The 24843-nt window shown below is 49.6% G+C and overlaps 2 protein-coding genes across 2 annotated transcripts in view; both read left to right on the plus strand.

The window, feature by feature from the left end:
- The window catches only part of LOC309888287 (olfactory receptor 14C36-like), a gene marked incomplete at both ends in the record, with an annotated part of 96750 nt that overhangs the window by 38244 nt on the left and 33663 nt on the right, over positions 1 to 24843 (plus strand). The gene's annotated exons all lie outside the window — the stretch shown is intronic.
- Positions 12446 to 13387, plus strand: LOC309888156 (olfactory receptor 14C36-like; the record flags this gene model as incomplete). The annotated part of the gene is made up of 1 exon (XM_082780397.1): positions 12446 to 13387. The coding sequence occupies one exon, from the start codon at positions 12446 to 12448 to the stop codon at positions 13385 to 13387; it is 942 nt and encodes a 313-aa protein (XP_082636523.1).

Raw genomic sequence — 24843 nt, forward strand, 5'->3', positions numbered from 1 at the left:
GAGATTGTGCTTCTTGTAGTTACTCTCTGTTTAGCCTTTACATGTTTTGTTTTCATTTCATTTTCTTATGTGCAAATCTTGAGGACAGTGCTGAGAATGCCCTTTCATCAGGGTCGTCATAAAGCCTTTTCCATGTGCCTCCCTCACCTGGCCGTGGTCTCCCTGTTTGTCAGCAGTGTCCTGTTTGCCTACCTGAAGCCTCCCTCCATCTCCTCCACATCCCAGGACCTGATGGTGACAGTTCTGTACTCGGTGGTGCCTCCAGCCGTGAACCCTCTCATTTACAGCATAAGGAACCAGGAGCTCAAGGAAGCCTTGAGGAAACTCTTTGGACACATGCTTCTTTGGCATCAATAATGTGTCTATAAAAATAACAGGAAAGAGAGGTTATCTGAAAAAATCTCTTCATACAATAGCTTGTAATTCTTCTATTTTTTTAATTATTTCTTAAACTTGTAATTTTGACTGAATTCTACTTGTGTAATCCTACCTATTAATTAAGTTATTATCTGTCACCCAATCATCTAATATACCTACAGTACCAGGCTCTCTGTTTGGATAAAAAGAATAAAGAAACTATGAATTTTGGTGGTGTCAGCTGCTCCCTCTTTGCATCTGCTATGGAGTTGGGGGAGCAGCCCCAGCACGCAGGAGGGGCTCAGGGCCAAGAGCCCAGCTGCCACATGCAGAAGCAGCCCCGGTGGCCCTCGGGGCTGCCCCTCACTGCCTGCTGGGCTCTGCCTCTTTGCTGCCTTTGGGTCGGGGCTGCTGCTTCCCTGGAGCCATGGCCATGGCCAGCAGCAGGACGTGGTCTTTTCCCTGCTGCTCTCTTTTGGCTTCCACATTGTGCTTCTTTTCTTTCTGGGTAAGCCCTGATATCTTGTGTACCTTCGTGACAGTCCTGTTGTCTGTGCAGTGGCATCCCTGTGGCTGCAGGCAGCAGCAGGCACTGTGCAGCCCTGGGTCACAGCTGCCTCCCTGCTAGCACCACAGTAACAAGAGGGTCTTGCTCAGGGCAAACCCAGAACCCTGGACACCTCTCCAAAGCTGCTGCCAGGAATACACCCAAGAGGTTGCTCCCTGCTCTTCTGTTTTCTGGGGTTTGTCATGGAGTGAGGGACAGAGGCTGAAAGTCCCAGGGTGGTTTGTGGGGAAACAAGGGCAGGACTAAGAGTTCCTTTTATGGCGGCACTTGCCCAAGCAGATGAGAACTGGTCTTGGACTCATCTATATTAGACTGCACCCGCTGTAGTGGGGCTGACGGCCAAAGCCAGCCTGGAGAGGAATTTGGAGCTTCCAGGAGATGTCAAGGGATCTCTAGGGACAGGGTGCTCAGTGGGTAGTGATTAGAACCTCATAAAATGACTGTGCAAGGTCGTTTCAGGTAACAAACAAGGTGAATCTGAGGAGTGCATGGGCAGCTCAGACTGCTCAGGCTGGATCAGCTGTCACTGCAGATTCTCCTCCCAGCCTCTTGCCCACATACAGCCAACTGTCTCCTGGGGCAGAGTGAGAAGCACAGAAGGCCTTGATGCTGTGCAACCACGGGTGACCAACACTGTTCTGGTCACCTATCAAAAACACAGCACCACAGGGCCTGATCTGCAGAGAGAAACTCTGTCCCAGCCATGAGTCATCATACCACAATGGACAAGAAGGTCTGGAAGGAGTCAAGAAAGTGCTAATAGACACCAGGACAATTGAGGAAGCCCAGAGGCCCTTCTGAAGGGTCACTGAGTGCCACCTGAGAGGCAGTGCTGGGCAGTGGGGAGGGCCAGGAGAAAGACTTGTGAGAAGGCTGTGAGAAACAAGGAAATCCATGGCTTTAGCAGATCCTTAAAGTCCTGCCTGAGTCCCCAGATGGAAAGCAGGGTATGCCTGTGGGTGGAGAAGTAGCCAAATCTTGTGACTGGGACAGGGTTGAAGGGTCCTGAGTGAATCTGGTCTGATGGAGAAGTGTCCACCTTGCATGTGTGCCTCAGCCTGGGAGCAGGGGCCTGCCCACGGTGCAGGATGGCTGGGCTGTGCTCAGCCATGCCCCAGGAGATGACCTTGCTCTCTTCCTCCCCACCACTTCCCACACGGGGCAGGCCCTCAGGAAACACCCCTGAGCCTGGAGATGCACCAACCTGCTGCGCTGAGGTGCCACTACTGCAGGGGAAGAGGGGAGGGTTGGAGAAACACGTGGGGCATGCGGGCAAGAGTGGTGTGGCCTGGGGAAGTGAGTGCCTGGGAAAAGTTACCCTGGAGCCATAGGAGCCATTCTGGAAAGGAAACTTGTAGGCAGGAACCACGCTTTTGTGGCAGTGCTGAGCTGCTGGGCATATTGTGCAGGTTGCTGTGATGGACTTGTGTGTCCTTTTCCATCGTGTCTTAAGTGACGCTTTTCTCAGGAATAGAGTAGCCGACAGAGCACTGACAGATAGTCTAAAATCATGAAAGGCATCATAAGCATGCTCCTAAAAAGATAGCTGATATGTGGAAATCAGGAGAAGCCAGGAGAAATGTGAGACTGAAAGGAAGGAATAGGGGCTTGGCCAGTCGAAATTAAGGATTTTGTAGAGGTAAGAGGGTTCAGGTTATGCTGATGTAGATGTAACTGTGACTTAAAATACACATACAAAGCTATTCCCTGGCTTCAACCTGTAAACTTATTTCCTAAACCTAAATGCTACTCAGCACACTGACAGGAATCCACTACTCTAATGAGTGACCTCAACGTATCCCTAGAAGACAAAACTCAGCCAATAATTGATTCATCCTAGCTCTTACTCTCTCAATCACTCTGATCTCCACCCTTAACCCAGGACCCAGGCAGAAAGAAGGCCCCAAGGTGGGTTGTCCTGTCCCTTCTGCTTGAGTCCATGACTGGGCAGCAGGAGGCACAAGGCTTGGCTGTGTCTAGCCAAGAAGCTACAAGGCCAGCAGCAGGTCCATGGCTTGGAAGATGCTGCTGAGTATCTATGATCAGACCCTCGCTTCGTTTTTCAAGGAACATCTGGTGAGGGTTTAAGAGATGTTGGTGATATGATGGAAATGCTGGGATGAGAGCAAGTTGGTGAACAGAGATGGGTGTCTGCAGACTTTCAGGAAATAGGACAAAGTGTAAGACAGCATAGGAAAGCGTGCAGAGGAAAAGACAGAGGTTGCTGGTAAAAAGGGAAGGCCCCAACAGTCCTGACGCTTTGGCTAGAGCTTTTGAGAAAACGAGATATAGTCATTGCAGTGCAGCCTCTTTGCTTCCTTGCAACCCTGCGCAGAGGCAGGGTGGTGTCATACCAGTTTTCCTCTCGTGGCATCACACTGCCCACCACATTCATCAGACCCCCAGGAAAAGTCCTAAGCCAGACAGGGGGGTGCAGGATCTCACCTCACAGTGACTGGGGTCAGGCCTTGGACCTTTTGCTTCACAAAAACCAACCAAGACTTTTCTCAGCACAGTGCTTTGCCTGTCTAATCATGGCCTCCAATTATCTGCCCTAAGCAGTCCCTGGGGAAGGCTTTGTTAGTAACGGCCCTCAGTGGGGCCCATTAATACTTCAAGTCACTTCAGCTTTTCCTTTTGAATTTGCTTTTTCACACAGTTGCATCATTTTCCTCTCAGTACCCAACTTTCATTGACTCAGCACCAAAATACACCATGGAACTCATTAAAACACAGAAACTCCTAAGAAGCCATGTCTCTCCCAACATTTTCTTCAAGTCTTCAAGACTTGATCAGCTAATTGGAGAGCTTTCATGTTGTAGTTAAGGGGGAAGATTTCAAGGAGCATCTAATAAAAATCTTTCTTCATTTTAAAGGCTGAATTTTGTTCTGTTTCAGTTTAGAGCATCATTCTCCTGGTTATATTGGTCTAGGGTTTCTTCTTTGAAGCCCTGCTTAGGTGGGAAGAGCAGGGTTTTTCCTATTTGAAAACAAACAACAAGAAATCGTGTTGCAATTTTCAAAAAAACAAACAACAACAAAAAAAAAAAAACACAGTTCAATTTCCTTATTTTGTTGCCTCCAGTGATGTTTACCTTCCCAAAAGGATGACTGTACATGATGTATTTTACAGTGATTAATAGGAAATTTTAAGTAATTGTGTTAATATTAATCCATATCATACTAATTCAATGATAAACGATGTGAGTCTTACTAAGGAAACCATTAGAAAGACTGCTGAGAGATGGGTGACCTTGAACTCACTGAAACTCCAAGCAGCAACTGGGTCACTGAGAGTGGTCTGAATGATTAAACGGTAAGAGGAGGGCAAACCAGGAGAATGATGGGAAGTGCATAGGTCCAGACAGGCAGCTGGAAAGGGGGCATTCAGCAGGGTCTATGTATTCAAGATGAGTTTTGTGCCTGGAAGATGAGGGAGGGAGCACACCATGATAGAAAAGCGATGACAATGCAACTACAGGTGAACACCAGTATTTCTTCTCCTGGGATGAATATGCATCCTGAAAAATCACATTTCTTCATGACAGAAATTACACTTCACATGAGACATTTTACGGAAAGGATTGAGTCTTTTGAGCTGATGAGTTGTTGCTTTATTATTCAAGTACTGAAAAAAATACTGGGTATTCTGGCAGAGCTTTGCTGTCTGACCATAAGCAACCAGGGAAAACCTCCAGTGGCCCCGTTGTGTTTCAGGCACTTCCTTGGACTGGCAGATATCAGAAAAGACCTGCAGGATGCCAGAGCCCTTTGGGAAAATCAGGTGGAGCCAGGTGGAGTTCCCAGGGCACCTCCACTGCCAGCAGTGGTCTTTGTCCCTGTAACTGCAGCCCAGCCCAGCACAGGAACACCCCTTCAAAGACAAACCTCTTCTTCAGTGGGTTCCTTGGATTGACCTAGATTTGAAATGGCCACTGGAAACCTGAGATACTCTCCCTTACTTAAACTGGACACTTGAACATCTGTTGATGACCTTCCTGGGTCATCTTTAGCAAACTCAGGCTGAAAAACTCAAGTATAGCATGCTTCAAATGGCTGAGGCAGGACACATCAACTTGCCCCACTTTGCAAATGGCCCCCGTCCAACTAACATTTGGAAAGCAAGAAATACGGAATGACCCTGCAGGTCAATGTGCAGAGTAAGGGAAAGTCACCCATATTGTGCTGGAGTAGCAGAAGGCAAAAAGCATTGCATTGTGCCTCAGAATAATCAAGGAGACCTAATCCAGTTCATCCATGAGGAAAAGCAGAGAGAGAAGGATGTTGAGTTTGGCCTAACATGAAGAAGCATGTGCATCACTGGTGAAGGAACCAGCATTTGTGCCATCACGAATGTGAGTTACACAAGCACCACTGCACCTAACGGTAACCTGTCCGCCCCAGATTAGTATTCCCACAGGGCAGGGGAAAGGGAGACAACAGCCAAGGGAAACATTTGAGTGTGGAAGGTGGGGCCCAGCAGAGACAAGGAGCCAAGGCAGTGGGTTGGGGAGGCCAAGAGAAGCAGCCCAAGGGGTGGTGCTGCTTGTGAGGACACATTTGTGGCAGCAGCCTGAGTGGGCAGCAGCTGTGCGCAGGTGAAGGGAGGCCAGGAAGCGCATGCCAAGAGCGCTCCTGCCAGCAGAGCCAAGGCCGGGGCCGAGCCCAAGGGCAGAGGGGCTGCAAGGGCCATGCTGAACTCCCTGCCCCTGCAGCAGCCACCCTGGCCCTCAGCAGATGTGCTGGCAGGCTGCGGGGAGGGGACGAATGCCCTGGGCCCCCTTCCTGCTCTGCCCAGGCCAGCAAGGGCCCAGAGCGGCCTCCTCTCCCCTGCCCCTGCATCTCTGGGCTCCCTTCATGCAGCCCTGGCTCTGCAGCACCAAGCCCTGCTGGGACCCCTCCCCTGCATGCTGCCACCACTCCCTGAAAATGCTGGAATTTCTAATTATAGCCATATTATTATAGGTGAATATGTTGAAGATGTGTGTATTCAAGCAGAGTCCTCACTGAATCCCTTAGTTCCTTGTTCCTCATGCTGTAGATGAGAGGGTTCACTTCTGAAGGCACCACTGAGTACAGAAATGACACCACCACATCCAGGGTGGGAAAGAGATGTAGGGGGGTTTCAGGTAGGCAAATATGCCAGTGCTGACCAGCAGGGAGACAACAGCCAGGTGAGGGAGGCAAGTGGAAAATGCTTTGTGTTGGCCCTGCTTAGAGGGCATTCTCAGCACTGCCCTGAGGATCTGAATATAAGAAATAACAATGAAAATGGAACAACCAAATAATACAGAAATACTTATTACAAGTGCACCAAATTCCCTTTGATAGGCACCTGAGCAGGAGAGCTTGAGAATGTGGGGGATTTCACAGAAGAACTGGTCCACAACATTGCCTTGACAGAGGGGCAGTGTCGTGGTTTAACCCGGCTGGCAGCTAAACACCACACAGCCATTCGCTCACCCTCCCCCTCCCTCTCTGGGACGGGGGAGAGAAATGGAAAGTGAAGCCTGTGAGTTGAGATAAAGACAGTTTAATAAGACAGGAAAATAATAATAACAAAAGTAATAATAACAATAATAATAATAATAATACAATGGTGATAATAGGAAAATAATAATAATGTGTACAAACAAGTGATGCACAATGCAATTGTTCACCACCCGCTGACCGATGCCCAGCCTAACTGAGCAGTCCGGCCCCCTCCCCCCGGCTAGCCACCCCTATATATTGTTTAGCATGACGTCAGATGGTATGGAATACCCCTTTGGCTAGTTCGGGTCACCTGTCCTGGGTCTGTCCCCTCCCAGCTCTTACTGCACCCCCAGCCTGCCTGTTGGCAGGACAGAGCAAAAGGCTGAGATGTCCTTGGCTTGGTATAAGCACTGCTCTGCAACAATTAAAGCATCGGGGTGTTATCAGCACTCTTCTCATCCTAAGCCAAAACACAGCATTCCACCAGCTACTAGGAAGAAAATTAATTCTGTTCTAACTGAAACCAGGACACCTGCACCTTCTGCATGACCGCAGTGCTTCCTGCTGGGGGCCATGTCCTACAGTCAGCCCTGGGCTGTATGCCACCCCTGTTCTCTGCAAGGCTCAAGAATTGGAAGGCCTGACTCCAGAAGGCAGCTGTACCTGAACCAGGGGAATTTCTCTCATGTACAGGAATCCTTTCTCCTCCTCCCAGCTACAGTTCTGTGGCCCCAGTGTCATAGACACCTTCTGTTGTTTTGTTCCATTGCTGGAGCTCTCCTGCAGTGTCACAGTGATACTCATGCTCTTTGATTTCATAATCTACATTTTGGATCCAATCTTCCTCTTCCCTCCCATACAGTTTTCATGTGTGTGCGTCTTGTGTTGGCAGGCCCAAGGTCTTGTCCACCTGCTCTTTAGTCCTCATGAGTGTCACTGTTTTCTGTGACACCACCCTCACTGTCTGTGTGAAGCCCATAAAGGCTGTGCTCAGAGGTTTTAACCAAGCCCTTTCCCAAACCTTCATAATCCCCCTGCTCAATCCTCAGGTTGCTTAGCAGTTGAGTGGGAAGGGTGAGAGACATGATGGTGGAACTGCTCCAGACATTGTCATAAGATCTATCTGAGAGGCCTTGGAAAGGACAGGTTGATCAGAGGTTCCTCGGGACGTGGAAAAGGCAGATGTCGAAAGCATCTTGTACTTCAAGGCTGAGCAGAAGGATGATTAAGCCTAATCATGAATTAGAATGCCAGTGTTAACCCTAGCCCTCACCCAAGAACTAAACAAAACTCTGACCCACAAGGCTTGCCCTTTTCCTACACCTTGAGCAGGCATCTTGAGCAGAATTGCTCCCTCAAAGCCCTTCCATTACATTAGCTGTAGAAGTTGACTTCTAATCCCTAAATGTTAAATTGACCACCTAGCCCTCCACCACACACACAGCACATCTCATCTTCAAACCCACTCCTATCCCTAACTTCAGCTGTTTGTCCCCTTGGGGCAGGGCAGGGACTGTGATGTCCTTGAGCAAAGAATCACACTCCATCTTTTTTATAAGCCCCCTTTAAGTACTGAAAGGCTGTGATGAGGTCACCCTGAAGCCTTCTTTCCTCCAGGCTGAACAGCCACAGTGCTCTCAGCCTTTCTTCATAGGAGAGGTTCTCCAGCCACTTGATCATCTTCTTTGCCCCCCAGCCTCCATCTATGGGTTCAGGGAAATGAAAAACTTGGGAAGCCTCACTGGCAGGAAAGACTGAGGCAAAGATGTTGTTGAGGCCCTCAGGCTTCTCCATGTCTGTCATTACCGTTTACCCTTCTCATCCCTCAGAGCAGGTACACTCTCCTTGGCCTTTCTTTTCTGAGCTATGCATCTATAGAATCTTTTCCTGTTATTCTTTGCATCCCTTGCTAAGCTCAGGTCTATCCGTGCATTGCTTTCCTTATCCCATCTCTACACATCCAAAACTGAAGCATTCATAAGGGCCTGGAAAAAGAACTCGAGATCCATGGAAGCTATTCTGGAAACAAAACTAGTAGGTAGGATGCGCAATTTTGTAGAGAGGCAGAGCTGATGGGCATACTGGGCAGGATGCTCCTTTAGGCCCTTTTCCCTCCTGACTACAATGCCACTTCTCTCTGAAGAACAGAGTAGCCCACAGAGGTGAGACATATACTGCCTATGTCATGGATGTCATCAGAAAGCTGATCCCAGTAAGATATGGGGAGGTCAGAAGCAACCTGGACACGAGAGATGTGAGATTTTCAGGTGGCAAGAGGAGCATGGCCAGCAGAAATTAATGATTTCGTAGAGGTAAGAGGCATCATGAAATGCAGATTGTGCAGCAACACTGACTTGTAGAGTCATGTATGGCCCTTACACTATTTTAACCAGTAGTCTTAATCCTTAAATCTAAATGCTCCTCCAACACTCTGACAGGAATCTATTTCTCTAAAGCTTGAACACAAGGTATCCCTTAAAGCAAAACTCACCCCATACCCCCTTTCTATTACTTTTACTCTCTTACTCACCCTAATCCCTTCCCTTAATATTAGTATTAAAATGCTCTATTTAACCCTAGGCTTCTAGGCAGACCTAAAAATGACCTAAACTACAGAGCCTGACCATACCCTAAACACAGAAGAACACCAAACCTTCCCAGTAAACATTTGTTTACTCTCTAACCCAGAAAGTTGCGCCTTATTCCCTTGGGAACTAGAAAGCAGTCAGCTATGCCTGAGGATCTCATGGCCTAGCAGGAGGAACGTGACTGTGGCAGTGACTGTGAGGTCACTTCTGTCTCTGCACTTGATAGGGCAGCAGCAGGAGCGTGTCACGGAAAGGGACTGTGAGGTCACTTGTGTCTGGAGGTGGCAGGTCAGCCTTTACATAGACCTGGGATCTGCACTTTTGGGCTGACAGCTGGCAGTGGCCCTGCTAGGCCAGCAGAAGGCACCTGCTTGGCATGCTGACTGGGGGATCCCCTCTGCCTCCAGACCCAGGACGACCCAGACTGAAAGGCCCCCAGATGGGTTGTCCTGTCCCTTCTGCTTGAGTCCATGAGTGGGCAGCAGCAGGCACAAGGCTTGGCTGTGTCTAGCCAAGAAGCTGCAAGGCCAGCAGCAGGCCCCTGGCTTGGAAGCTGCTGCTGAGGTGACTTGTGTCTGGTTGGCTGAGAGGCCGCAAGGAGCCTGCTGGGTTCGGATGCCTAATTCAGGAGTGGTTTCCACCCTGATGGAGCCTGCTTTGGTAGTAGGAAAGAGCAGGAGGAAAAAAAAAAAAAAAAGAAAAAGACACAAACCACCCTAAAAGGTGGGCTCTGGCCATGAGGAGGAAGAAATGACGAGGGAAACATCTGGTCTTGCTGCTACAGACTGAGGCAAAGAAGGCATTAATTACCTCAGCTTTTACCTCATCTCTTGGCACCAGGTTTCCCCCCACATCCAATAATTTATGATGATTCTTAATCCTCTTTAATTTAAAGTATTTATATAAGCAGTGTTTATTGTCTTTGACAGGAATGGATTTATTAAGCTCCAGCTGGGCTTTGGCCTTTCTAACGTTGTTCTGCACAACCCCATAACATTTAGGACACAACTCCTGAGAAACTGACAGCATGCATGAGAATGAAGAACAGAAAAAGTAGAATCTGGCAGCCTTCCACTCATTACCTTTCTGTGACTGTGTTGCAGTTCCATTCAACTGGTTACTCCTGTATTATCCAAATGTTGATTTAGTGGAGGACTTGGTAGTGTTAGGTCAGAGGTTGGACTCGATCATCTTGAGGTCTCTTCCAAACTAGACAATTCTGTGTGATTCTGTGTGTGATTCTGTGTCCCCTGTACCTCCCAATGCTGCTGTCTTGTCAGAGACAGCACAATCACATGAAGGCTGTCTTGTCTGCCTGCAGACATGAACAGCTGACAGAACGGAGCATCAGTGTGGTTGGAGCTTGAGAAACTACAGGATTTTGTCTAAAGAAACCTCTAGACATTTACAAGGAGAGGAGCCCAGTCCTGAACGAGAGGGAGAGTAACGCCACATATCAGAGCAGACTGGGACACTGCAGAGTACACAGGACGAGGAGGGCCTGGGCACCACAAGGGATGCCATATGAGCAGAGGTGCCTCCTCACGAGGAACCAGACCAGCTTTCTCCAGAGCTGCCTCATGAGGAGCACGGCCACCAAAAAGATCTGAGTTATCATGCTCATATCAGATCCGGTATGACACCACAAGGACAAGTGTCTTCAACTAACCAGTGAAGAGGTACAGGTCTGGGATTCTCTAGGCCATCCTGGTTTGGAGAGGAGCAAGGGCTATGGCAAGGCTCAAAGTCCCAGCAGGACCCAGGTCTTTGTGTCCATGGCTATGGCTGTTGTCTCTGCCACTGAGTCCTTAGAGGAGACAGCTGATTGGTAAAGCACCAGGGCCTCATTGCCTTCTCGCCCCCACCCATGAACCAGGCAGGGGTCGTACCATTCTCCTGCACTTGGCCATGCACATCCCCATCTCCTACTGCCCCACAAAGAGCCCTGAGCAACCTGTCAAGGGAAAGGATCCCCCTTAAAATGGGATGGATGTCAAGTCCTGGCCCTTGAGCTTGGTGACACACATCCACTTTTCCTACACATCAGTGTCACCTTCACATTGCCTTTATCTCCTTGTCCTCACTGCCTCCAGGGTTCTGCTCTAATGAGCTCCAAGGGAGGCTGTGTGAGTGCTGGCCCTCAGGGGGACACTGCAGGAAACTTGCCTCTGACTTGGACTTCTGGAGAGATGTCTTCAATTGTCTCTGAGTGCCTGAGGTTCGTGGGCTCATCAGCAAAGCCCCCAGAGGGGTGATTGCAGTGCCTTGGGCTGGTGCTGTGCTGCTGAGCTGGGCTGGGCTCGTGAGCCCAAGGGGAGCTCGTGGCAAGAGGGCCGTGGTGCAGAGAGACAGCTATGGCCAGGAGCAGCTCCTCTGCACAGCACATCAGGAAAGAGACATAGAAGCACAGACACAGAGAGAAGAAAATGAGAGAGGGGCTGAAGGCAGTTGGCAGTGGGAGGATTCTGAGAGCTGCCTGCAGGAGAAACCTGCACAGCCCTTGACAAGGTGAGTGTCTGGCTGCAGGGCCATGCAGCTGCAGGTCCTGGAAGGGTCTCCTGCTGGGTCTTGTTTCTGGGAGGGCAGTGGGCAATGCAGTAGGCTTTGAGAGTCCTGTTGGGTTGCAGTGAGAGTTGAGGAAGTCTGGCAGAAGCCCCTTGCAGTGCCCTAAGCCAGGTACCCCTAGACAGCTATGAGTAGAGTGGCCAAGCCTCCTCCAGAACCTGCAGGTGTGCAGCTGTGATATTGCGACATCCCTTCTTGTGGATATCCATCTCTCTATGAGGTGTCCTCCTGGGCTGCAGGCTGTTCTCCAGCAGCATGCAGCTCTCTCGAGGCATCCTTGTGTTATCCAGGTGACCCAAGGAGAAGACACCTCCACACTAAGGCCCTGTCCGTACAGCTGGATGGCTCTCTTGGCAGCTGGAGTAAGGCAAAGAGGGAAGAGCTGAGGTTCTTCTCAGTCCTCCAGAGACAAGGTGAGGTTTCCATCCAGCTGCACTTGAAGTGGGCTTCTCTGCTCTCAGCTGACTCCAGATTCTTCTCATGGAAAGACCTCAGTGGGATGATCCTCAGAGAGGGGAGATAAAAGGCAGCTTAAAAGAAGGCTAGTGGGCAGTGGCCTGTTGAACTGTGCACTCAGATGAGTTGTTTCCAACAACAACAGAAAACTCATGGATTTGACAAATGGTCTGAAGTTAGGTTTTCATTGTGTTCCTGCTTCCCTCCTGCTGCACAGCAGGAAGGACTCCTCTGGAGCCACAGCAGCCCCTTCTACCAGTGCCACTCCCTACCAGCACCAGCCACAGTTCAAGCAACACAGCAGCTGAAAGGTTCTCCTGCAAAGAGAGAGGCTCAGGCTAGGTGTGCTTTAAGGCTTGCAGTAGGTTTTTCTTAGGTGTCATCTGAAATTTGACTGCCTTCTCCTCTTCAACAGTCAACTGTCCAGAGTCAGCAAATGCCCAACATCAGCTCTGTGAGCGAGTTCCTCCTGCTGGCATTCGCAGACACGCACGAGCTGCAGCTCCTGCACTTCACGCTCTTCCTGGGCATCTACCTGGCTGCCCTCCTGGGCAACGGCCTCATCCTCAGCGCCGTAGCCTGTGACCACTGCCTCCACACCCCCATGTACTTCTTCCTCCTCAACCTCGCCCTCCTCGACGTGGGCTGCATCTCCACCACTCTGCCCAAAGCCATGGCCAATGCCCTCTGGGACACCAGGGCCATCTCCTATCAAGGATGTGCTGCACAGGTCTTATTCTTTCTCTTCTTTATAGCAGCAGAATATTCTATTCTCACAGTCATGGCCTACGACCGCTACATTGCCATCTGCAAGCCCCTGCATTACGGGAGCCTCGTGGGCAGCAGAGCTTGTGCCCAGATGGCAGCAGCTGCCTGGGGCAGTGGCTTTCTCAATGCTGTCCTGCACACGGCCAACACATTTTCCCTACCCTTCTGCCAAGGCAATGCTGTGGACCAGTTCTTCTGTGAAATCCCCCACATCCTCAAGCTCTCCTGCTCACATGCCTACCTCAGGGAAGTTTGGGCACTTGTGTTTAGTGTTTTTATAGGCTTTGATTGTTTTGTTTTCATTGTGGTGTCCTATGTTCAGATCTTCAGGGCAGTGCTGAGGATTCCCTCTTCTCAGGGCCGGCACAAAGCCTTTTCCACGTGCCTCCCTCACCTGGCCGTGGTCTCCCTGATGGTCAGCACTGCCATGTTTGCCTTCCTGAAGCCCCCCTCCATCTCCTCTCCATCCCTGGACCTGGTGGTTACAGTTCTGTACACTGTGGTTCCTCCAGCAGCGAACCCCCTCATCTACAGCATGAGGAACCAGGAACTAAGGGATTCCATCAGGACTCTACTTGAATACACACATCTTCAGCAAATTCACCTGTAATACTATGCTTAATATTAGAAATCCAGGCTTTTCTAAGAAAGAAAATAACGTGATATCTTCAATTATTAAATATCTGTATTGTTATTTTCTCTCATTATTTCACTTTTGTTTAAATAATATTTTTTCCTAGCACTGTAGAAGTCAATTATTTTCCAGTTGAAGTTGGCTTCCTGTGTAGGTAAACCCAAAAAGAAATCCATCAGAAATTCACTGGTGTCAGTCTCTTCCTATCTCCTCTGGAGCTGGGGGAGCAACCTCAGCACGCAGGAGGGTCTCTGGATCAAAAGCCCAGCTGACACATGCAGGAGCATCCTCAGTGGCCCTTAGGACTGCCCCTCACTGCCCGCTGGGCTCTGCCTCTCTGCTGCCTTCAGGTCAGGGCTCCTGCTTCCCTGGAGCCATGGCCATGGCCAGCAGCAGGACGTGGTCTTTTCACTGCTGCTCTCATTTAGCTTCCACACTGTACTTCTTTCTGTGTTAGTCTTGAGTTTTCATATGCCTTGGTGACAGTCCTGTTGTCTCTGCAGTGGCATCCCTGTGGCTGCAGACAGCAGCAGGCACTGTGCAGCCCTGGGTCACAGCTGGCCTCCCTGCTTGCACCACAATAACAAGAGGGTCTTGCTCAGTGCAATCCCAGAAGTCTGGACACCTCTTCCAAATGTGCTATCAGGAACACAGCCAAGGGGTTGCTCCCTGCTCTTCTGTTTTCTGGGCTTCTTCATGGAGTGTGGGACAGAGGCTGAAATTCCCATGGAGGTCTGTGAGGGACCAAGAGTAGGACTAAGCACTCTCGTTGGGGCAGCACTTGCCTAAGGAGATGACAACTCATCTGATTGGGACTGTGCTGATGCCAACCTGGAGAGGAATCTGGAGCTTCCAGGAGATGTCAGGGGATCTCCAGGGACAGGGTGCTCAGTGGGTAGTGATTAGAACCTCATAAAATGACTGTGCAAGGTCGTTTCAGGTAACAAACAAGGTGAATCTGAGGAGTGCATGGGCAGCTCAGACTGCTCAGACTGGGCCAGCTGTCACAGCAGGTTCCGTTCCCAGCCTCTTGCCCACCTGCAGCCAACTGACTCCTGGGGTAGACTGAGAAGCCGAGAAGGCCTTGATGCTGTGCAAGCACTGCTCAGGAACAGCGATCAGAACCACGGGTGACCAACACAGCTCTGGTCACATATCAAAAACACAGCACCACACGGCCTGATCTGCAGGGCGAAACGCCATCCCAGCCAGTCTTTGTCCCCACAATGGATGAGAAGCTCTGCAAGGAGCCAGGAAAGTGGTAATAAGCAGTAGGACAATTGAGGAAGCCCAAAGGCCCTTCTGAAGGGTCACTGAGTGCCACCTGAGAGGCAGTGCTGGGCAGTGGGGAGGGCCAGGAGAAAGACTTGTGAGAAGGCTGTGAGAAACAGAGACACTCAGGGCTTTAACAGATCCTTAAAGTCCTGCCTGAGTCCCCAAATGGAAAGCAATCGATGTCTGTGGGTTGACGAGAAGGAAGTGGTGAGTCCCGGATGGGGGGCAGGGCTGAAAAGCCCTGCGTGAAGCTGGAATGATGGAGAAGTGTCCACCTTGCATGTGTGCCTCAACCTGGGAGCAGGGACCTGCCCACAGTGTGGGATGGCTGGGCTGTGCTCAGCCATGTCCCAGGAGATGACCTTGCTCTCTTCCTCCCCACCACTCCCCACACAGGGCAGGCCCTCAGGAAACACCCCTGAGCCTGGAGATGCACCAACCTGCTGCGCTGAGGTGCCACTACTGCAGGAGAAGAAGGGAGGCTTGGAGAAACACGTGGGGCATGCGGGCAAGAGTGGTGTGGCCTGGGGAAGTGAGTGCCTGGGAAAAGTTACCCTGGAGCCATAAGAGCCATTCTGGAAAGAAAACTTGTAGGCAGGAACCGTACTTTTGTGGCACTGCAGAGCTGCTGGGCACATTGTGCAGGGTGCTCTGATGGACATTGGTGTCCTTTTCCATCGTGTCTTAAGTGACGCTTTTCTCCAAAATAGAGTAGCCAACAGAGCACTGACAGATAGTCTAAAATCTTGAAAGGCATCATAAGCATGCCCCTAAAAAGATATCTGATATGGGGAGGTCAGGAGAAGCCAGGAGAAATGTGAGACTGTGTCGTGGTTTAACCCGGCTGGCAGCTAAACACCACGCAGCCGTTCGCTCACCCTCCCCCCTCCCTCTCTGGGACGGGGGAGAGAAATGGAAAGTGAAGCCCGTGAGTTGAGATAAAGACAGTTTAATAAGACAGGAAAATAATAATAAAAATAATAATAGTAATAATAATAATAATAATAATAATAATAATAATAATAATAATAATAATACAATGATGATAATAGTACTACTAATAATAATATGTATAAACAAGTGATGCACAATGCAATTGCTCACCACCCGCTGACCGATGCCCAGCTTAACCCCGAGCAGTCCGGCCCCCTCCCCCCGGCTAGCCACCCCTATATATTGTTTAGCATGACGTCAGATGGTATGGAATACCCCTTTGGCTAGTTCGGGTCACCTGTCCTGGGTCTGTCCCCTCTCTGCTCTTACTGCACCCCCAGCCTGCCTGTTGGCAGGACAGAGCAAAAGTCTGAGATGTCCTTGGCTTGGTATAAGCACTGCTCTGCAACAATGAAAACATCGGGGTGTTATCAGCACTCTTCTCATCCTAAGCCAAAACACAGCATTCCACCAGCTACTAGGAAGAAAATTAATTCTGTTCTAACTGAAACCAGGACAGACTGAGAGGAGGGAATAGGGGCTTGGCCAGCTGAAATTAAGGATTATGTAGAGGTAAGAGGGTTCAGGTTATGCTGATGCAGATGTAACCATGACTTAAAATAGTCATACAAGACTATTCCCCAGCTTCAACCTATAAAGTTAATTCCTAAACCTAAATGCTACTCAGCACCCTGACAGGAATCCACTACTATAATGACTGACCTGAAAGTATCCCTAGAAGACAAAACTCAGCCCATAGCTGATTCATCCTAGCTCTTACTCTCTTAATCACTCTGATCTCCACCCTTAATACTAGCACTAAAATGGCCTATTTAACACTAGAAAACTGCTTAAGAGACCTATACAAAACCCTAACCTCAAATAAATGTGAGGGGCCATGGATCTGATCAGCTTGTGGGCCACAAGGAGGAGATGGGTGGGAATGCTCTGAGGAGCTCAGCTCTGCCTCAGGATCTCCTGCCGCAGCACGAGGAATGTGACTGTGGCAGGGACTGTGAGGTCACTTCTGTCTCTGCAATTGATTGGGCAGCAGCAGGAACGTGTCACGCAAAGGGACTGTGAGGTCACTTGTGCCTGGAAGTGGCAGGTCACCCTTGACATAGATCTGGGATCTGCACTTTTGGGCTGACATCTGGCAGTGGCCCTGCTAGGCCAGCAGAAGGCACCTGCTTGGCATGCTGACTGGGGGATCCCCTCTGCCTCCAGACCCAGGAGGACCCAGGCAGAAAGAAGGCCCCCATATGGGTTGTCCTGTTCCTTCTGCTTGAGTCCATGAGTGGGCAGCAGGAGGCAGAAGGCTTGGCTGTGTCTAGCCAAGAAGCTGCAAGGCCAGCACCAGGTCCATATCTTGGAAGATGCTGGTGAGTATCTATGATCAGACCCTAGCTTTGTGTTTCAAGGAACAGCTGGTGAGGCTTGAGGAGACACTGGTGAAATGATGGAAATGCTCTGATGAGAGCAAGGTGGTGAACAGAGATGGCTGTCTACAGACTTCTAGGAAATAGGACAAAGTGTGGGACAGCATAGGAAAGCATGCAGAGGAAAAGACAGAGGTTGCTGATAAAAAGGGAAGTCCCCAACAGTCCTGACGCTTTGCCTAGAACTTTTGAGAAAACGAAACATAGTCATTGCAGTGCAGCATCTTTGCTTCCTTGCAACCCTGCGCAGAGGCAGGGTGGTGTCATACCAGTTTTCCTCTCATGGCATCACACTGCCCACCACATTCCTCAGACCTCCAGGAAAAGTCCCAAGCCTGACAGGGGGGTGCAGGATCTCTCCTCGCAGTGGCTGGGGTCAGGCCTTGGGCCTTGTCTTCACCAAAATCAACCAAGACTTTTCTCAGCACAGTGCTTTGCCTGTCTGTAATCATGGCCTCCAATTATCTGCCCTAAGCAGTCCCTGGGGAGGCTTTGTTAGTAACAGCCCTCAGTGGGACCATTAATACTCCAAGTCACTTCAGCTTTTCCTTTTGAGTTTGCTTTTTCACTCAGTTGCATCATTCTCCTCTCAGTACCCAAGTTTCATTGACTCAGCACCAAAATACACCATGGAACTCATTAAAACACAGAAAGTTCTAAGGAGCCATGTCTCTCCCACCATTTTCTTCAAGTCTTCAAGACTTGATCAGCTAATTGGAGAGCTTTCATGTTGTAGTTAAGGGGGAAGATTTCAAGGAGCATCTAATAAAAATCTTTCTTCATTTTAAAGGCTGAATTTTGTTGTGTTTCAGTTTAGAGCATCATTTTCCTGGTTATATTGCTCTAGGGTTTCTCCTTTGAAGCCCTGCTTAGGTGGGAAGAGCAGGGGTTTTCCTATTTGAAAACAAACAACAGGAAATCATGCTGCAATTTTAAAAAAAAAAAATAAATAAATAAAACAAAGTTCAAGTTCCTTATTTTATTGCCTCCAGTGATGCTTACCTTCCCAAAAGGATGACTGTACATGATGTAATTTACAGTGATTAATAGGAAATTTTAAGTAATTGTGTTAATATTAATCCATATCATACAAATTCAATGATAAACGATGAGGGTCTTACTAAGGAAACCATTGGACAGACTGCTGAGAGATGGGCGACCTTGAACTCACTGAAACTCCAAGCAGCAACTGGGTCACTGAGAGTGGTCTGAATGATTAAACGGTAAGAGGAGGGCAAACCAGGAGAATGATGGGAAGTGCATAGGTCCAGACAGGCAGCTGGAAAGGGGGCATTCAGCAGGGTCTATGTATTCAAGATGAGTTTTGTGCCTGGAAGATGAGGGAGGGAGCACACCATGATAGAAAAGCAATGACAATGCCACTACAGGTGAACATCAGTATTTCTTCTCCTGGGATGAGTATGCATCCTGAAAAATCACATTTCTTCATGATAGAAATTCCACTTCACATGAGACATTTTACGGAAAGGATTGAGTCTTTTGAGCTGATGAGTTGTTGCTTTATTATTCAAGTACTGAAAAAAATACTGGGTATTCTGGCAGAGCTTTGCTGTCTGACCATAAGCAACCAGGGAAAACCTCCAGTGGCCCCGTTGTGTTTGAGGCACTTCCTTGGACTGGCAGATGTCAGAAAAGACCTGCAGGATGCCAGAGCCCTTTGGGAAAATCAGGTGGAGCCAGGTGGAGTTCCCAGGGTACCTCCACTGCCAGCAGTGGTCTTTGTCCCTGTAACTGCAGCCCAGCCCAGCACAGGAACACCCCTTCAAAGACAAACCTCTTCTTCAGTGGGGTCCTGGGATTGACCTAGATTTGAAATGGCCCTTGGAAAGCTGACATTCCCTTCTGTGTTCCTACTAGACACGTGAATATCCATTTACCTTCCTGAGTCATCTTTAGCAAACTCAGGCTGAAAAACTCAAGTATAGCATGCTTCAAATGGCTGAGGCAGGACACATCAGCTTGCCCCACTTTGCAAATGGCCCCCATCCAACTAACATTTTGAAAGCAACAAATACGGAATGACCCTGCAGGTCAATGTGCAGAGTAAGGGAAAGTCACCCATATTGTGCTGGAGTAGCAGAAGGCAAAAAGCATTGCATTGTGCCTCAGAATAATCAAGGAGACCTAATCCAGTTCATCAATGAGGAAAAGCAGAGAGAAGGACGTTGAGTTTGGCCTAACATGAAGAAGGATGTGCATCACTGGTGAAGGAACCGTCATTTGTGCCATCACCCATGTGAATTACACAAGCACCAGCACACCTAATGGTAACCTGTCCGCCCTGGCTTGGTATTCCCACAGGGCAGGGGAAAGGAAGCCGACAGCCAAGGGACACATCTGAGTGTGGAAGGTGGGGCCCAGCAGAGACAAGGAGTCAAACGCGGGGCCAGGCGGGTGGCAGAGCCCCATGCCCCATGTACGGCCTGGCTGGGGGTCCCCTCTGCTGCAGCCAGCACATGCAGCATGGCAAGAGGAGGGCTCCCTGCACATCACAGGGCACAGCCTGGCCCTGCGGGGGCTCTTCCTGACATCCCTGCAGCTCCTGGCAGGCTGCGGTCAGGTGCCCCTCAGCCTTCCCTCCTGTGCTCCCAGGGCACACAGCTGCCTCCTGCCCAGCTCACTGCCCACCATGAACGTCCAACACAGCTGCTTCCCAAGCTGGGCCTTGCCCAGGGTCAGTCTCCTGCAGGGGCAGAAAATGGCCCTTGTCCTGGTGGCTTTTCATGGCCTTCCTATCAATAAATGCTCTTCTCATCCTTGATCTCTTTTTACTGAATACAGAGGCCTCGGTGACCATTTTGGTACAAACTAATACCAAGAAAACATGTCTACTTCATCTCTGTCTGCTGCTATGAGCTGTCTGTGAGACATGGATTTGCTCTCAGATCTTTTCCTCTGACAGTCTCAGCAATGCCCGGTGATTGGACAAGACATGGGAATTGCACACAGGAAAACACTTTTACTGTGAGCAATATCAAGAACTGGATCATGTTTCCAATACCAAGCATTCGATCAGGTTTCCCCCAAAGTGGGGGAGTCCTCCTCAACTGGAGATACCCCAAACCCAACTGGAAACGGGCCTGGGCTGCCTGGTGTAGGTGTCCATGCGTGGCTAGTGGGGGTGGCTAGATGGGCTTTGGAGGTCCCCTCCAAAGGCTGCAGGGAGGGAGTGCCTGCCAGGGCAGAAAGGGCAGCCCCAAAGGAGGACACCAGGGCTTTCCACCACGTTGCAGCAGGTATCTTCATCCCACAACCACTACTGTACCTGAGAAGATTGTATGAGAAATGAGATCCACAGAAACTGCCTACCTGCTGGTTCCTTTATTTAGTTAGTTACAAAGAGCTTAGCAGAACCTCTACATGAGGTCTTTGGGTAAGAAGAAAATATAGAAGGAGATAGAGGAAGAAAAATATCTTAAATTTATAAAATGAAATGATAAAATTATTTAAAATATTGGTATGATATTGAAAAGGATGAGCATTTTTTTGAAATATATGAACAAAGGTGTTTCTGCCTTTTCCAGGTATACTTCAGGGAATCAGATGCAGAAGACCGGTTCCTTTTTGAAATACTGAATATTGCAATAACATCCTCAGTGCCTCCTTGAGCTCTTTATTCCTCATGCTGTAGATGAGGGGGTTCAATGCTGGAGGCAGCACTGAGTAGAGAAATGACACCACCATGTCCAGGGATGGGAAAGAGATGTAGGGGGGTTTCAGGTAGGCAATCATGGCAGTACTGAAATACAGGAAGACCACGGCCAGGTGAGGGAGGCACATGGAAAAGGCTTTGTGCCGGCCCTGCACAGAGGGCATCCTCAGCACTGCCCTGAAGATCTGCACATAGGACAGCACAATGAAAAATAAACAACCAACACCTAAACAGGCACTAACCAGGAGAATCCTGACTTCCGTGAGGTAGGCATCTGAGCAGGAGAGCTTGAGGATCTGGGGGATTTCACAGAAGAACTGGTCCACAGCATTGCCTTGGCAGAGGGGCAGGGAAAATGTGTTGGCTGTGTGAAGGACACTGTACAGGAAGCCACTGCCCCAGGCAGCTGCTGCCATCTGGGCACAAGCTCTGCTGCCCACGAGGCTCCCGTAGTGCAGGGGCTTGCAGATGGCAACGTAGCGGTCGTAGGCCATGACGGTGAGAAGAAAAAACTCTGCACCAAAAAAGAAGACTAAAAGAAGTACTTGGGCAACACATCCTTGATAGGAGATGGCCCTGGTGTCCCAGAGGGTATTGGCCATGGCTTTGGGTAGAGTGGTGGAGATGCAGCCCAAGTCGAGGAGGGCGAGGTTGAGGAGGAAGAAGTACATGGGGGTGTGGAGGCGGTGGTGGCAGGCTACGGCGCTGAGGATGAGGCCGTTGCCCAGGAGGGCAGCCAGGTAGATGCCCAGGAAGAGCGCGAAGTGCAGGAGCTGCAGCTCGCGCGTGTCTGCGAATGCCAGCAGGAGGAACTCAGAGATGGAGCTGACGTTGGACATCTGTTATTTCTGGTCATGAGGTCCTGTACAAGGAAGACAAAGGCAGTGATAGTGTACCACAGACATAACTGAGGAAAACCCTTTCCATATTCTCATTTAAAATCACCAAAGGGTTTTCCATTTCCAGGCAGATATTTTGAAGCTCTCTTTCATTGATTCTGCCTGAGAGTGCCTCTGGGAGCAGGGGACTCCTCTGTGGCAATGGAAGAATCAGTTCTGTACTACTGCCAGAGGGAGTAACATGGTAGCAACATGGTAGGAACATGGTAGGAACATGGGGTAGTCTCAGATTAACTTGACTGCTGATATCAAAGAGATTTCCCCAGTTTTGCTCCTTGTTCACCCAACTGCAGAGATGAGGTGTGGAGATTTAGATATGTAATTATTTGTTTTGTGTTTTTGTTTCTAGCTGCCACACCACATGAGAACAGTTTCTAAGGCATAAATCCTGGGCATTCTGCTGCACTCCAAGTAAATCCTTGTGGATCCTCAGGGGCAAAGACACTGTGCCTTCAGTGCAGAGTGTGCCTCAGAGACGACAGCCAGTCTCTCCATCAGTGTTGGTCTCAGCTGGCCCATGAGAGCTGCAGGAAAGTTGTACTCAGTTGTTCATCTGAAAAGAACCTGAACACTGCTGAAAGCAGAGGAATGCATGCTCAAAGTGCCCATCTCCACAGCCCTCACCTTGTCCCCGTACTCGCCTTTCCCCAAACACCCCGAGGGCACACCACTGATTCTGAAATCCCCATCCCCAGCCAGCCTGCAAACAAGACCAGCAGCAGCACGGCCAGCTGGAGAAGCCAGGAGGAATGCCAGCGTGCTGCTGCCAGGGGAGGCAAGGCCAGGGAGGGACAGACGGACACTCAGCAGACCCTCCTGTGCTGCAGCTCTGCCTGCAGAGGAGGCAGCTCCTTCTCATTGCAAATGATCTGTGCTCACCTCAAGCCAGCAGAGACCTCCCAAAGACAGGGCACTGGTCACTGGAGGATTTGCAGCTCCAAAAGATGAGCTAGGATAAAACCTGAGAGGACCACAATGATGATGTTGGTGTAGTTTCTGGGCTGAAGTGTGGGAAGGGACTTTATGAAGTTCATTGATTAAATATTGATCTCTCATTGCAATGCTCTAGGAGTCTCAGTCTGCAGTACAAACCTGACCACCTATTACCATGAAACCGGCCTCCGCTCTACCACAGGTATCTGCAAGTACAGGCTACAGACAAAGTCTTGCCTTTCAGATAGCCCCTGCCTTGGTCTTCCTTTTCAAAAATCCAATCATAAATGCCATTCTCTAAAGCATTTTCTACTCATTTCTGGAGAAACAGAGAAACTCACCCTGACAGATGCTATCCGCCATCAGATGTGCCAGCTGTAGAAGACCCCTCTGGCAACCCCACCTGCATTGCCCTGCTGCCAGAGCCTCACGGTGTCAAGTGCCTGCAGATGTGTCCTGCCACACGCTGCCCTCTGTTGTTGCACTCCTCAGTGCCTCCAAGCCCTCTCTCCTTCTCTCCTCTCTGTGTGCCAGCTGTGGTCAGAGCCTCCAGCCCTGCTGCGCTGTGCAGAGGAGCTGCTCCTGGGCACATCTGTCTCTCTGCAGCACTATCCTCTTGCCAGGAGCTCTGCTTGGGCCCAAGAGCCCGGCCCAGCTCAGCAGCACAGCACCCGACCATGGCATCGCTTGCTCTGTGCCCTTGGGCTCTTTTGAGGTGTCCCCAAGGCCTCAGGGCTGACAGCTCCTGAAGGCAGCAGGGTCTCTGCTGGGGTGTGGTGGTTAAAGCAGACTGAAGTCATCACTGTCTGCTCCTAGATGAATTTCGGAGAGACTGATTTTATGCTCTTAAAGTTTGATTGTCAAACATGAGTACAAATGTTTCCCTCCCTTAACCTCTATTCTGTTCCCACTGCATGGCAGGACACCTCAGCCATGACAGGCAGGGATCTCGTCACCCCTCTAAATGTGTCCTAACAAGAGAGGGGGGAACTGAATGCTCTAAAAGGTTTTCCAAGAAGGGAATTGGACACTAAGACAGCATTTGTTGAGTTTTCCCAGTAATCCACATGGAAGATCCTCTACCCATACACAAATCTCTTCTTCCCCTGTTACTTGACCAGCACGGTGACTGTGATGTGGAACACCCTCATCACTATGCTGGTGCCTGACACCAAACACCTGCAGATGCCCATGGTCTTCTTCATCTTCCCTGCAGGCCTTGTACAGCTCCAGCACCCTACGCCAGATGCTGGCCAGCTTCCTGGCTGGGGACAGCACCCCCTTTGCTCACAGAGGTGGCAGCACTCTCAGCTGCACCTTCTGCAGGACCGCAGTGCTTCCTGCTGGGGACGATGCCCTACAGTCAGCCCTGGGCTGTATGCCACCCCTGTTCTCTGCAAGGCTCGGGAAGTGGAAGGTCTGACTCCAGAAGGCAGCTGTACCTGAACCAGGGGAATTTCTCTCATGTACAGGAATTCTTTCTCCTCCTCCCAGCTACAGTTCTGTGGCCCCAGTGTCGTGGACACCTTCTGTGGTTTTGCCCCATTGCTGGAGCTGTCCTGCAGTGTCACAGTGATACTCATGGTTTTGCTTTTGTAATCTGTATTTGTATCCAATCTTCCTGTTCCTAATCATGCAGTTTTCATGTGTGTGTGTCCTGTGTTGGCAGACTCAAAGCCTTATCCACCTGCTTTTCTGTCCTCACAAGTGTCATTGTTTTCTATAACACCATCATCTCTCTCCATGTGAAGCGCAGAACAGCGCATAACATAAGCTACTAATACAATCGCCAAGGAAAAAAAAAAATCAGTATCTTATGCCCTTCAAACATTTGGTACAGCATTTTGTTTAAAGCAATCATAACATTAATCTTTCCACACAGGAACAGGACATACTCATTGGCATGAATAAATGTTTCTCTAGTAGAGAGAAGAACTTTTGGTCTTCCTCCTCGGAGATTTTAACCAAGCTCTTTCCCAAACCATCATCATCCTCCCAGTCAGTCCTCAGGTTGCTTAGAGGTGGTGTGGGAAGGATGAGACAGGTTCTAGTGGATCTGCAGATGTCATCATAAGACCTCTCTCAAAGACCTTGGAAAGGCCAGATAAAGGAGAGACGTTACTCGGGATTTTGAAAAGCCAGACATGAAAGGCATCTTCTACAAGAAGGGTAAACAGGAGGACAATTAAGCCTAACTAAGGATTAAAATGCTATTATTGAATCTACACCTCAGATCAAATCTAAATTAAAAACCTCAACACTTGTCCTTATCCCAGATCC

Source organism: Aythya marila, assembly GCF_965140915.1.
Source record: "Aythya marila genome assembly, chromosome: 28".
NCBI lineage: Eukaryota > Metazoa > Chordata > Aves > Anseriformes > Anatidae > Aythya > Aythya marila.